The sequence below is a fragment of the Rhinolophus ferrumequinum genome, chromosome X (genome assembly GCF_004115265.2).
Source record: "Rhinolophus ferrumequinum isolate MPI-CBG mRhiFer1 chromosome X, mRhiFer1_v1.p, whole genome shotgun sequence".
In the NCBI taxonomy this organism is placed as follows: Eukaryota; Metazoa; Chordata; class Mammalia; order Chiroptera; family Rhinolophidae; genus Rhinolophus; species Rhinolophus ferrumequinum.
The window spans coordinates 75,729,467-75,744,923 of record NC_046284.1 but is presented as its reverse complement, the minus strand read 5'-3'; the positions used below and the strand labels follow the sequence as shown (position 1 = coordinate 75,744,923).

The following is a 15,457-nucleotide window of genomic DNA, read 5'->3' as shown; positions in this document are numbered from 1 at the left end:
TTATAAATGAAGTCATAAAAACAGATGTAAAGCATATTGGTTTATACTTGATCTTAGCCCAAAGGCCAAGTGATGCAGCATATTGGTTTAAAATGATCATTTTCTCCAACCCAGCAAATCAAATTTTATTTGTATAATGTAAATAATTAAAATGAAAAATTTAATCCTGTAACAAAATAAATTCCAGCTGAAAAATTTAAATGGGAAAAATGAAACCGTGAATTTACTAGAAGAAATATTTAGAATTAAAAAAAAATATTTTACTATAAAAATTTCAGACATCAGAAAAGTCAAAAGAATTATACAGTGGACACCCTTATAGACACCACCTAGATGCTACAATTAACATTTTACTGTATTTGTTTTATCGTACATGAGTCAGTCCATTGTGGAAATAATTTTAGACTCACAAATAAGTTGCAAAAACAGTACAGAGAATTTCCATGTAGCCTCTACCCAGCTTTCCCCAATGATAGCATCTAATCCATTATTTAAAAAATAATATTAGAGTAGGAATGGCCTTTCTAAATATCATATAAAACCCAGAAAAGGAAAAGATTGATAAATTCATGTATATAAAATTTCTTCTTGGGAGAAAAGCACCATAAAGTCAAAAGGCAAGTAAAATAATTGTAATTTATATCATAGATGAAAGTTAATTTTTTTAATATATGAAGAACTGTTATAAATCAATAAGAAAAGAGCCAGCTACCCAAAAGAAAGATGGTAAAGTATATGAACCGACAGTTCGCAGGAAAGCCAAAACAGTACCACTTTAAACATATGAAAAGATGTTCAGCCTCATTTTGTAATAAGAGTAAAGCAAATTTAAATTCCACTAAAATGCCATTTTTCACCTACCAGATGGGTAAAGATAAAAAAGAATTTTGTTAAAACTGTGTTTGTGATCTCTTAAATATTGCTCTTGCAGTGTCAATTGATACAAGATCTCAACAGGGGAATTTGGGAATATCTATCAAAAGTAAAATTGTGCATAGCCTTTGCCTCAGAAGTAGGAGCTTATCCAACAGACATATTTGCATATGTATGAAATTGCATGTTCAAAGATGTTCATTATATTATTGTTTATAATAGCAAAAGATAGGAAGAAAAACTAAATGTCAGTCATTAAGGACTTGTAAATTATGATGCATCCATACTGTGGGATACTAAGCAGCTATTACAAAGAATGGGTAGATTTTTATTTTTTAAAGACTTTTAAAAATTAATAGCTTTATTTAAATATAATTCACACATCATAAAACTACCTCTTTTAAAGTGTACAATTCAATGGTTTTTAGTATAGAGTTTTGCAACTATCACCACTATTTAATTTCAAAACATTTTCATCACCCCCAAAATAAGCCCCATACCTATTAACTAGCAGTCACGCCTCATTCTTGATGTTAATCATTTGAGTCTTCCTACTTTTTTTCCTTGGTCAGTCTAGACAAAAGTTTGTTGATTTTTTTTCTCTATATGTAAATTATTTTTATTATTTATTGTTTTTATTAGTTTCAGGTGTACAAAACAATGTAATAGTTAAACATTACACCCCTCACAAAGTAATAACCCCCTCCTCCAATCTACTATTCCTCTAATATCGTATATAGCTATTACAATTCCATTTACTGTTCCCTATGCTGTACTCCACATCCTGTGACTACACACACACACACACACACACACACACACACACACACACACACACACAGAGACATATATTTAATTATAGTTGACATTCAGTATTATTCAGCTTCAGGTGAACAGCGCAGTGTTCAGACATCTAGAAAAAGTTTATCAATTTTGTTGATCATTTCAAAGAACCAACTTTTGGTTTTGTTGATTTTCTATGTTCTCCCGTTTATTGCTTTTCACACTAATCTTTATTATTTCCTTCATTCTACTTGCTTTAGGTTTAGTTTGTTCTTTTTCTAGTGTCTTAATGTGGAAGGTTAGATTATTTATTTGAGATCTTTATTATTTTTTAATATTGGCATTTATAACTATAAATTTCCCTCTAGGTACTGCTTTCATTTCAGTTTTTCTACTTTTCAACTCCAGACTTTCCACTGGGCCTTTTTAATGATGTCTATCTCTTTATTGATATCCTTTATTTGGTGAGACATTGTTCTTGTGCTTTCTTTTAATTTTTTAGACATGGTTTCTTTTAGTTCATTGAATATATTTAAAATAGTTGACATAACATCTTTGTCTAGTAAGTCCAGTGTCTGGACTTCCTCAGGGACAGTTTCTATTGATTGCTTTTTTCCTGTGTATGGACCATACTTGTTTCATTGCATGGTCTCACAAGTTTTTTGTTGAAAATATAATGTGGCAACTCTGGAAATAAGATACTTCCCCTCTCCTCAGGGTTTCCTGTTGTTGCCGTTTTTCATTGTTATTGTTTGTTTAGTGATTTTTCTGAATACCATAAAGTCTGTATTCTTTGTTGTGTTTGGTCACTGAAGTCTCTGCTTCATTAGCTCAGTGGTCAGCTAACGGTTGGACATATTTTCTTACATACCTGAAACCAGTAAGTCTCCCAGTCTTTGCTGAGGAACTCTATGTATGTTGGAGTATGCCTTCAATACTCAGCAGTTGACAATTTTGCCTTAGCCTTCACTTCCTGCATCTACAGAGCCTAAAAGTCAGCCTGAGGTGAGAGGTTAGGGGCTTTTCTGGTCTCTTCTGAGCATGCACACAGCCCTGAACATGGACGCAACGCTATAAATATGCATGGACTTCTAGATTCCTAGGAATATGTTGGAGCTTTTATGGACAGCTCGCTTACCAGCTTTTTCTTTTAGGCTTTTTGATTAGCCTATTGTTTATCCCAACTGTTATCTATTGGCTCAGAGAGCCATAGGTTAAATAATTGCCTCTAATTGACAAATTCTCCCAGGAAGAAAAAGCTTTTTGCACCCACTGAGCTCCAGTCAGGGCAAACACGGACATCTTTACAAGTGGAATATTTCAGATAACGATCAGACAGGTCAAATAATAACAGTTCTCTGAGAGTGAGGCTTTGAAGGAGCTGCAACTTTTTTCTGCTCCTTCTGGTGGCTTCCCTGAAGCTGTTTCCATGATTGTGGGCTGTTGGTCTTCATGGCTGCCACCTAGCTGGAGGGGAGGGGATGGAAATAGGCAAATTATAATGTCACATAGCTTACTGCTTGTATTGGGATTCATCTGATTTTCTTGAATAAATGCTTCCTGGATTGCGGCAAGCTTTTAAGTTCCAAATTTCTGAAAAAGTTGGTTCTGAAAATTTTTTGCCTGTTTTTCTCGTTGCTTTTATGGAGGAGAGAATTTTCAGAGGTCCTTACTCTACCATTACTGACATTTCTACAGTAGAGATTCTTGAATAAATGTTTCGTCATTTTTTGTATACTCTTTGGTCACTTCCCAGAGTCTTACAGTGGTTGATAATTGACATGTTTGCCCAGTTTTATCATTGCTTTTTTGGGAAAGGATTTGCTGAGCTTCTCATACAGTCATTCCAGAAGTCCTGCCTCTCCACTTTGGATTTGAATACCCAAACAAACTATAACCTCACTCAACACATAGGGCAAAATACATTTTTAAACAAAGATAGAACACGTTTATCACCCATTAACTTTCACTAAAAGTAATACTAAAGGCTATATACTTTAGCAGGATAAAAAAAAAAGCCTAGAGGGAAGCAAGGCATTGAATACAAGAAATAATGATTTGTCAAGTCCTCTCTCAATGAGTAGTGACAGGAAGAGGGAGACTTTTAATGAGATCCTCTTTTGTTTAACCTGTTGCAGCTGACCCATCTTTGTTCAATGTGATATAAAAAAAGCATTCTAGTGGTCATATCCAAAGCATATTAATAGTGCAAATAAGATCTTGTGTGTTAATCCCGTGTTACAAGAGTTGTTTTAATTTAAAGTAATGACTCATGTTTAATGGAGGAAAAGGTATATTTCTGAATAACAAAGCCTTTGTCTTTAACAGGTGAGAGGAATGACGTGTGCTTCCTGTGTACATAAAATAGAGTCTACCCTCACGAAACACAGAGGGATCTTCTACTGCTCTGTGGCTCTGGCAACCAACAAAGCACATATTAAATATGATCCAGAAATTATTGGCCCCAGAGATATTATCCATATAATTGAAGTAAGTGCCAACACTTTGCATTTCGGTGTTCTTGCCTATTCAGTCAGCACTCCTTTGAATTGCTTCTGGTTTATATCAGACAGAGACAATGAAAAAAATCAGACCCCTTTGGTTACTCTAGACAACATCTGTCTCAAAATTTAATGTAATGTGTCTGCCCTTTTAGGGGGTATTTGTCAGGAAGAGTTAGGCAAAGACATACAAGTATTACATTATTAATCAGGATCAAACTTAAAGTAGAACCACAGTATTTAGAAAATGGGAGTAAAATACAATTTGTTATGAGTAAGATTCATGTTAATCCCTAAGAAAGTGAAGCATCCTGTTAGATGCTTTATTGTTTGTTTGGTCAAAGCAAATGATGTATTTTTACGTTAAAGTAAGAAATTTAAAGACTAAACTCCTTTCTTTGTGATAAATTCATCCTGTATTCTTTAGTAAATCTGAAGTGGTAGTACATGCGGAAGTGCCTTAAAAGTTTCAATGTGCTATAGCATTTGTGTTTTAATGATATAAAGCATATTAATAGTTCAGATAACATCCTATTAATATGGATAATAATACCATTAACATCCTTGTGAAGCTAGCAGTATGGAGTACCTTCTGTGTATCAGTTACCAAGATTGCAAAGCTTCAACTCTTAATTTAATTCTTACAACATTGCTGTTATCTTCAGTTTGGAGGTGAGGAAACTCAGGTTAAGAGAAGTTAATTGCTCGAAGTCAAATACCGCATTTCCCCCAAAATAAGACCTAACCGGAAAATAAGCCCTAGCATGATTTTTCAGGATGGTCATAATATTAAAATAAGCCCTACCATATTTCCCCGAGAATAAGAACAGGTCTTGTATTAATTTTTGCTCCAAAAGACGCATTAGGGCTTATTTTATATTACAAGCATCCTGAAAAATCATGCTACAGCTTGTTTTCTGGTTAGGTCTTATTTTCGGGGAAACATGGTAGCTAGTAAGTATAGCTGGAATTTGAGCCTAATCTTTGAGACTCCAAAGCTCAGGGCTACTTTTTTCATTGTCCTACACTGCCAACAGATGTTAGATGACAGCATTTTCCTTAGCAATTGAAAATATAGTGTGTTACTTTCTTTGATTCTATGAGTCTTACTTAGGGTGTGGTTTTATTTTAATACTTTATTTCATTGAGGAACATTTTTGTTTGTGTTATTTTTTCTTAATTTCTCCTTCTGAGGGTTCATTAGTGTGTACAAACACAACAGATTTCTGTATCCTAATTTTGTATCCGGCAACTTTACTGAATTCCTTTATTAGTTCTAATAGTTCTTGGTGGAGTCTTTAGGGATTTCTACATATGAGGTCGGACAATTAAGTTCACAACCTCATCCTAGAAAAAGTGCTGCATACCTCATTGCTTGCTGAATATCACTGTGGTCACCTTCGAAGTACTCCCCTTGGGAAGCTATGCACCGACACCAGCGCCTCGTCCACCCTTCAAAGCAATTTTGGAACTCTTTTTCTGGAATGACCATCAGAGCTGTCATCGTATTACCCTTGATGTTCTGAATGTCATCAAAATGTTCTCCTTTCAATATTTCCTTTGTCTTTGGGTAAAGAAAGAAGTCATTGGAGGCCAGATCAGATGGGTGGGGAGGTTGCTCCAATACAGTTGTTTGTGTACTAGCTAAAAACTCCCTTACAGACAGTGCCGTGTGAGCTGATGCATTTTCGTGATGCAAGAGCCATGAATTGTTGGCAAAAAGTTCAGGTCGTCTAACTTTTTCAAGCAGCCTTTTCAGCACTTACAAATAGTAAACTTAGTGAACTGTTTGTCCAGCTGGTACAAATTCATAATGAAGAATCCCTCTGATATCAAAAAAAAGGTTAGCAACATCGTTGCAACAAGTTCGTGAACTTAATTTTTATACCTTGTATAGTATCATATCATCTGCAAATAGTGACAGTTTTACTTCTTCCTTTCCAATTTGGGTGCCTTTTATTTCTTTTTCTTGTCTGAGTGCTGTGGCTAGGACTTCCAGTATTGTGTTGAATAAAAGTGGTGAGAGTGGGCATCTTTGTCTTTTTCCTGATCTTAGAAGAAAAGCTTTCCGCTTTTCACTATTGAGTATTGTAGCTGTGGGTTTGTCATATATGTATATAGCCTTTATTATATTGAAGTATGTTTCCTCTATACCCAATTTGCTGAGGGTTTTTATCATAAATGGATGTTGAATTTTCTCAAATGCTTTTTTCTGCATTAATTGATATGATCATATGATTTTTATGCTTGGTATTGTTGATGTGTTGAATCATGTTGATTGATTTGTGGGTATAGAACCATCCTTGCTTTCCAGGAATAAATCCCACTTGATCACAGTGTGTAATCCTTCTACTGTATTATTGAGTATGGTTTGCTAATATTTGGTTGAGGATTTTTGCATCTAAGAAGCACATCTTCATCTTTATATTCCCCAGAGTTACTTGCACTCAGTAATTGAATTGTTCTTAATGACAGTACCATGGCTTAGAATGTCTCTACATAGTATTTATACATTCAGTGAAATAATTGTTCTCTTGTGAATTTCCTTTAGAGCTTGGGTTTTGAAGCTTCTTTGGTCAAGAAGGATCGGTCAGCAAGCCACCTAGACCATAAACGAGAAATAAGACAGTAAGTACTTTTGGAGTGTCAGTGAAAAACAGGTTTTGACTCTGCATTATAAATTTAACATCCTTTTAGCTTGTCAGTTTTTACAATATCATCGTTATACACAGTGGAGTGGTCACAACTTGTATTTTGCTGTAGTACGTAGACTCTTTAACCATTAGTTACTTACTAAAATGATTTTTCTTTTCTACATAAGATGGAAACGGTCCTTCCTTGTGAGCTTGCTTTTCTGTGTTCCTGTAATGGGGCTGATGATATATATGATGGTCATGGACCACCACCTTGCAACTCTTCACCATAATCAGAACATGAGTCAAGAAGAAATGATCAACATTCATTCTTCTATGTTCCTGGAGCGCCAGATCCTGCCAGGATTGTCCATTATGAATTTGCTATCCCTTTTATTGTGTTTACCTGTACAGGCAAGTGAAATGTTAACAAGTATATTTTTTAATAATTAAAAATAGCCAAAATGTGGCTGGCAACGTATTTTCAGTTGCAAAGCAGCTATTAGCCAGAAGTCCAATCATTTTATGCTGGATGTTTTATAAAAATAATCTTAAACTGAGTGGTTAAAGTAGATAACAAATTCTGCTTAACCCCTATGGATGTTGTTTAATGACAAAGCAGAGAATAAGAGTTCAATTTGTATTTAGATATGAATTTGGTATTCATATCTGCTTTGTATGTAATGTTATTTTTAAAATTATTGTAACAATAAAATTTAATATATATTTAACGTTTAGTATTTTAAATTAATTATATTATATTAAATATATTACAAATATATTTTTATTTGTTTATTATATAAAGTAAAATAATTATAATTATTGCATTATATATATATTTTTTACTATTTCTCCCTGGCACCTAAATTCATTACTTTCTGTATATTGTCAACTCTTCTTTTGAGATAAACTTTTACTGTGGATCATTTCCATCTAATAAATCTATTCCTTTTTCTGATCCTTGTAAAAAGCAATAATATTTTTTTAATCCTAGTATGTTTCTCTATACTAATGAAAAATAATCTTTCCAGTTATGTTTACCAACGAAAACAGCCAACAGATCCAATAGCTTGTGATATACCACTTAGGTTGAATTTTAGAAATGGGGGATGAGGGTTTTTAAACTTTTTATTATTTTTTTAAATTACATTTGACATTCAATATCATATTACTTTCAGGTCAGGTGTACAGCATAGTGGTTGGACATTTTTATAATTTATGAAGTGTTCCCCCCTCCGGTAAATCTAGAACCCACCAGGCAGCATACATAGTTATTACATTATTGACTATATTCCCTATGCAGCACTTTACATCCCCATGACTATTTTGTAACTGCCATTTTGTACTTCTTAATCCCTTCACCTTTTTCACCCAGCCCCTCAACCCTCCTTCCAGCTAGCAACCATCAGTTTGTACCTATGAGTTTTTCTGTTTTCTTTGATTGTTTATTTTGGTTTTTAGATTCCATAAATAAGTGAAATTATGTGGTATTTGTCTTTCTCTGTCTGACTTATTTCACTTAGCAAGATGAGTTTTATATAAAAAATCCTTGTCAAAATAACATAGTTTTTTTTTCCTGTTTCTTGTTTTTGCTAGCAGCAAAGAGAAAAATCTAAGAACCATCTGATTTTATATTATGGACTGTTCATTTAATCATAGAGGACAGCTGCCATGGGCTTATACAGCAATTTGAATCTTTGCACACACATATATGCTAAAATACTAACTATTGGTTAAACTTAAAATCTCTCCTTAGTGTTTATGGATTAGATAAAAGCCAGAGGAAGTTTCAGCATTTTTTAAAAAGCAATGATTATTATTTCTATATTACAGTTCTTCGGAGGCTGGTACTTCTACATTCAGGCCTACAAAGCACTGATGCATAAAACTGCGAATATGGATGTACTGATTGTGCTGGCCACCACCATTGCATTTGCCTACTCTTTGGTTATTCTTCTAGTTGCAATGTATGAGAGAGCCAAAGTGAACCCTGTTACTTTCTTTGACACGCCTCCCATGCTGTTTGTATTTATTGCTCTAGGCCGGTGGCTGGAACATATAGCAAAGGTAAAGTAAGAAAAGATGACATTTGTTAAAATCTTGGGTGGATAAATGACCGTAATATTTTCTAGACCAATTATTGGAAACAATATATTGATTTATGTAGTTAATCATTTACTGAAAGAAGTATTTATTTTTGTTTGGCAATGTGTTAAATATTCCTTTAGAAGATATACCAAATTTATGGAATTAATACTGTAGATGGTACAATATGTCCATATTTCAGAGTGAGGCATTTGAGAAGTTATTTATTTATATCACATTATTAACGGAAAAATTGATGTGACCACAAGATTTAAAATGGTGAAAAAATATTTACTCATATTCTCATGCTATAAATGGAAATCACTTTCTGATCCTGTTCTGCATACCTTTGTATTTTACAGAGTATACATATCACTTACAGAGTACAAGTGATATGTATACTCTAAAGTTTTTTACTCCATGTTTTTAGTCTAGATGTACATAATTACCTGGTATTTCTGAATAATGTTCTGTCAAATCAATGTGCTGTAATTTACTAAACCATTCTGGTTTTGTTCTCAATTAAATTGTTTCCAATTTTTAATTTTAGATAACCCAGCATTAAACATATTCATATCTAATAGTTATTTCTATTGAATTAATATCTTATGATAAATTACAAAGCATATGCTTAAAAGACATAAATCTTTCTGTGGCTCATGCTACAACTTGGAACAATTTTTGCCAGCTAGTGTATGTTAGTGAAGTAGTTTTATTACAACTTCATCAGCATTGTCCTACCTAACTTCTTGCTCAGTCAGTAGCATGAAATGGTATCATACACTTGCTTTAGTTTGCATTTCTTCCATTAATAGCTAGGGTAAACATTTCTCCACATATCGGGTATTACCATATTTTGCCGTATATAATGTGCACTTTTTTGCCCAAATTTGTGAGGGAAAAATAACAATGTGCGTTCTACATGGGTAGTACTAAGTCCATATCTATATAAATGTCATTCTTTCATTTATTCTTATGAGTTAAAAGTATAACTGTAAAAGTCAAGAAGAATACCAATATGCTAAATAATACTCTGGAATACGATAATTGATTTTGTTGAACTTAACAAAGAGCTTGCAGTGACAAAGAGTTCTTGGCTTTCTATGATGCATGCATATCATAAATTTGTTACTGTTACATAAAATTTCTTGTCCGATAATATGTTAAAAAATAAATGCTGATCAAAATGGCAGTGTGAGGTGAGCCTCTGTAAATCTCCCCTGGAATTTACAATAAATGGAAGAACTATAACTCCACAAAGGACTACCTGCACAGCAGACGGGCAAGACAAAGAGGCGCACTACTGAAATCACCTAAAGGTGGGCGAATCACACCAGCGGGGGAGGAGGGAAGGGAGAAGTGCGGAGATGGAGCCATGCGGGTGCAGGACGCAGACCTAGCTCAGTGCTCCGAGCTCGCTGCATTCCAGAACTACCGCAACTGTGGCAGAGGGAAGAACTCGGACTGCTAGGGCTCCGTTTATGGCCCACAGGGCTGAGGGGACAGCATATAACACAGCTGAACCCAACGCTCACAACAGAGACCTCAGAGAAAACACTGAGGGAAGAAGGCTGAAAACAGTGGTTTAAGCCCTCACTGCCGAGCAGAGAACGGAAGCCTTAGGCACTGAGACTAGCCGCCCCCTCCCGAACCTCCCAGAGCTCGCCCCACCCCCATCTTCCCAGTGTTAGAAGCGGAACAGTAGCAGTGTCAGATCAAAAGAACAGAATATTTGGTGTTCTGAAAACTTTGGACCACAGACACAGACTCGCAGCCCAACTAGTTCTGGCAGAGGGGAGGGAGCTGTGGAAGCAGGACCCGCTGTGGTGGTGGTTGCTGCCATTGCTCTGGACCACCTCTCACAATTCACCCTGCCCTTGGCCCCACCTATCTGGGCGGATCCCTGCAGGAGTAAACAGAACTGCTGAAACATAGGAGCTCTGAATCTGGTGCAGGAAGAGCTTTGGAACTTCAAAAGCTCTCCACATACCCACACGGACACTGCGCCCTGTGACCCAGGCGAACTACAGAGGAGAAGCCTGTTTCCCAGGGAATTCCCCCATTGGGTTAGAAACTGGAATAGTGCAGAGAAAATATACTACTATTGTGTGAGAGAGAAAAAAAAGGCTGCAGTCGGAGAGAAAATAAAACATTCTGCCAACAAGTACCGGAAAACAAAAGAAAGACCTCTTCCTATCAATCTGTTGCAGAAGCCACTCCTGTAGATGTCTAGGAAGAGAAATAATAAATCAGTAATTGCCATGAATAACCAAGGCAACAAGACAGCTCAGAAAGAAAGTGAAAAGTCTCCAGACTTTTGTCTCCAGACTTTTCCATATCCAAAGATATGGGAATATGTGACTTAAATGACAGAGAATTCAAGATAGCAGTTCTTAAAAAACTCAACAAGATTCAAGAAAACACAGAAAGGCAGTTTAATGAACTCAGAAACACAATCAAAGAACAACATGAGCATATTACGAAAGAGACTGAAATTTTAAAAAAGAACCAAATAGAATTTCTGGAGATTAAGAACTCAATAGAAGAAATTAAGAATGAAATAACCAGCTTAGGTAGTAGAGTTGACCAGATGGAGGAAAGAATCAGTGACATAAAAGATAGAAACCTGGAAATTACACAGATGGAAGAAGAAAGAGACTGGAGACTGAAAAGAAATGAAAGAACTCTACATGAACTTTCTGACTCTATCAGAAGGAGTAATATAAGAATAATGGGCATACCAGACGGAGAAGAAAAAGAGAAGGGAACAGAGAATATATTCAAACAAATTGTCAATGAGAACTTCCCAAACTTGTGGACAGAGCTGGATCCACGAATCCAAGAAGCAAATAGAACACCTAATTCCTCAATCCCAACAGGCCTTCTCCAAGGCACCTTGTATTGAAGCTGTCTAAAATCAACGACAAAGAAAGAATCCTCAAGGCAGCCAGGGAAAAAAAGACGGTAAGCTACAAAGGAAAGCCCATTAGATTAAAATCAGCTTTTTCAGCAGAAACTCTACAAGCTAGGAGGGAGTGGAACCAAATATTCAAACTATTCAAAGAGAGAAATTATGAGCCAAGAATAATATATCCAGCAAAGATACCCTTTAGATATGAAGGAGGAATAAAGACTTTTCCAGACTTACAGAACCTGAGGGAATTTTCTAATACACGACCTGCACTACAAGAAATACTAAAGGAGGCTATTCGACCACCATCAACAGGGACAATTTGTGGCAACCGAAACATAAAAAGGGGGAGACTAAAGGCCTTAACCGGACTATGGGAATGAAGAAAGTAAGTGTGCTAAAGAAAATGGAATACCCTAAATATCAAACTTTCTTTAACATAAACTTAAGGGTAACCATTCAAAAAAAATCCAGAACTAAAACATATACTGTAATAAAAGAAGAAACAGAGGGAAACATCATAGAATACCACCACACAGAAATAATAGACAACTACAAAAAGGCAACGAAACAGTGGAGACACAGCCTTACCAGAAAACTAAAGATGGAATGACAGGACATCCTCACATATCAGTAATCACCCTAAATGTAAATGAACTGAACTCACCAATGAAAAGGCACAGACTAGCAGATTGGGTCAAAAAACTAAACCCAACCATATGCTGTCTCCAAGAGACACATCTCAGCTACAAGGACAAGCATAGACTCAAAGTGAAAGGGTGGAAATTGACACTCCAAGCAAATGGTACCCAGAGAAAATCAGGTGTAGCCAGAATGATATCAGATGAAACAGACTTCAGGGTGAAAAAGATAACAAGAGACAAAGATGGACATTTCATAATGGTAACAGGGACTATACAACAAGAAGACATAACAGTCATCAATATTTATGCCCCCAATCAGGGAGCACCGAAATATACCAAGCAACTACTAACAGAACTAAAGGGAGAAATTGACCAAAACACAATTATACTAGGGGACTTAAATACATCATTGACAGCTATGGATAGATCATCCAAACAGAAAATGAATAACGAAATAGCAGCCCTAAATGACACATTAGATGAAATGGACATAACTGACATTTATAGAGAACTTCATCCTAAAAAGTCAGACGATACATTCTTTTCTAGTGTACATAGAATATTCTCAAGGATAGACCATATATTGGGACATAAAATCAGCCTCAGCAAATTTAAGAAGATTGAAATTATACCAAGCATATTCTCTGATCACAAGGCTTTGAAATTGGATATCAACTGCAAAAAGAAAGCAGGAAAAAACACAAATACATGGAGAATGAACAACATACTTCTAAAGAACGACCAGGTGAAAGAAGAAATTAGAGGAGCGATCAAAAGATACACAGAAACAAATGACAATGAAAGTACATCGTACCAAAATTTTTGGGATGCAGCGAAAGCAGTTTTAAGAGGGAGATTTATATCATTACAGGCCTATCTCAAGAAACAAGAGAAATCTCAAATAAATAACCTCACGTTACACTTTAAAAAACTAAAAAGAAGAACAAATGAAACCCAAGGTCAGCAGAAGAAAGGAAATAACAAAAATCAGAGCAGAACTAAATTAAATAGAGAACAAAATACAATAGAAAAAATTAATGTGACAAAGAGCTGGTTCTTTGAAAAGATTAACAAAACTGACAAACCCTTGGCTAGACTCACTAAGATTAAAAAGAGGGAAGACACTAATTAACAAAATCAGAAATGAAAAAGGGGAAGTTGTCACAGACGCCACAGAAATACAATGGATCATCCAAGAATACTATGAAGGACTATATGCCACCAAATTCAATAACCTAGAAGAAATGGACAAGTTCTTAGAAACATACAGCCTTCCAAGACTGAACCATGAAGAACTGCAAAATGTAAAAGGACCGATCACCAGTAATGAAATTGAATCAGTCGTCCAAAACCTTCCCAAAAGCAAAAGTCCGGGACCAGATGGCTTCACTAGTGAATTCTACGAAAGCTTCAAAGAGGATCTAATACCAGTCGTTCTCACACTCTTCCAAAAAATTGAAGAAGAGACAGTACTCCCTAACTCTTTTTATGAAGCCAACATTACCCTGATACCAAAACCTGGTAAGGACAACACAAAAAAAAGAAAACTACAGAGCAATATCTCTGATGAATATAGATGCAAAAATCAAACAAAATTCTAGCAAATCGAATACAACAATGCATTAAAAAGATCATTCATCACGACCAAGTGGGCTTCATCCCTGGGGCACAAGGATGGTTCAACATCCGCAAATCCATCAATGTGATACATCACATAAACAAAATAAAGGACAAAACTCATATGATTATATCAATTGATGCAAAAAAAGCATTTGACAAGATACAACATCCATTTATGATTAAAACACTTAATAAAATAGGTATAGAAGGAAAATACCTTAACATAATAAAGGCCATATATGACAAGCCCTCAGCTAATTTATAATTAATGGTGAAAAATTGAAGCCCTTTGCTCTACGTTCAGGAACACGACAGGGCTGTCCCCTATCACCTCTGCTTTTCAACGTACTGTTGGGAGTCCTTGCCGGAGCAATCAGGCAAGAGAAAGAAATAAAAGGCATTCAAATTGGGAATGGAGAATTTAAATTATCACTCTTTGCAAATGACATGATGCTATATATAGCAAACCCTAAAGACTCCATCAAAAAGCTATTAGAAACAATCAACGAATACAGTAAAGTTGCTGGCTACAGAATCAATGTACAAAAGTCCATTGCATTCCTATATACTAACAATGAAATCTCAGAAAAAGAAATGCAAAACACAATTCCTTTTGCAATTGCAGCAAAAAGAATAAAATACCTAGGAATAAACTTAACCAAGGATGTAAAAGACCTATATGCTGAAAACTATAAGACATTTTTGAAAGAAATTAAAGAAGACACAAAGAAATGGAAAGACATTCCATGCTCATGGATTGGAAGAATCAACATAGTTAAAATGGCCATATTACCCAAAGCAATATACAGGTTTAATGCAATCCCCATCAAAATCCCACTGGCATTTTTTAAAGAAATAGAACAAAAAATCATCAGATTGGTTTGGAACCACAGAAGACTTCGAATAGCCAAAGCAATTTTAAGAAAAAAAGAACAATACTGGAGGTATCACACTCCCTGACTTTAGCTTGTACTACAAGGCTACAATAATCAAAACAGCATGGTATTGACAGAAAAACAGACACATAGACCAATGGAATAGAATTGAGAACCTAGAAATAAAACCACATAAATATGGACATTTAATTTTTGACAAGGAACCTAAAAACATACAATGGAGGAAAGACAGCCTCTTCAATAAATGGTGCTGGGAGAATTGGAAAGCCACGTGCAAAAGAATGAAAGTGGACTGCTATCTGTCACCATGTACCAAAATTAATTCAAAATGGATCAAAGACTTAAGCATAAGACCTGACACAATAAACTGCATAGAAGAAAACATAGGTACTAAACTTATGGAACTTGGGTTCAAAGAGCATTTTATGAATTTGACTCCAAAGGCAATGGAAGTAAAAGCTAAAATAAACGAATGGGACTATATGAAACTTAAAAGCTTCTACACAGCAAA

The 15,457-nt window shown here is 35.3% G+C and overlaps 1 protein-coding gene across 6 annotated transcripts in view; it reads left to right on the top strand.

Moving 5' to 3' along the window:
* Positions 1-15,457, top strand: part of ATP7A (ATPase copper transporting alpha) — a 115,454-nt gene that overhangs the window by 75,670 nt on the left and 24,327 nt on the right. For all 6 annotated transcript variants that reach the window (XM_033110595.1, XM_033110577.1, XM_033110562.1 and 3 more), the window contains 4 exons: positions 3,985-4,146; positions 6,709-6,785; positions 6,979-7,204; positions 8,624-8,857. In XM_033110595.1, the coding sequence (XP_032966486.1) occupies positions 3,985-4,146; positions 6,709-6,785; positions 6,979-7,204; positions 8,624-8,857 (699 nt within the window). The remainder of the gene's footprint in view (positions 1-3,984; positions 4,147-6,708; positions 6,786-6,978; positions 7,205-8,623; positions 8,858-15,457) is intronic.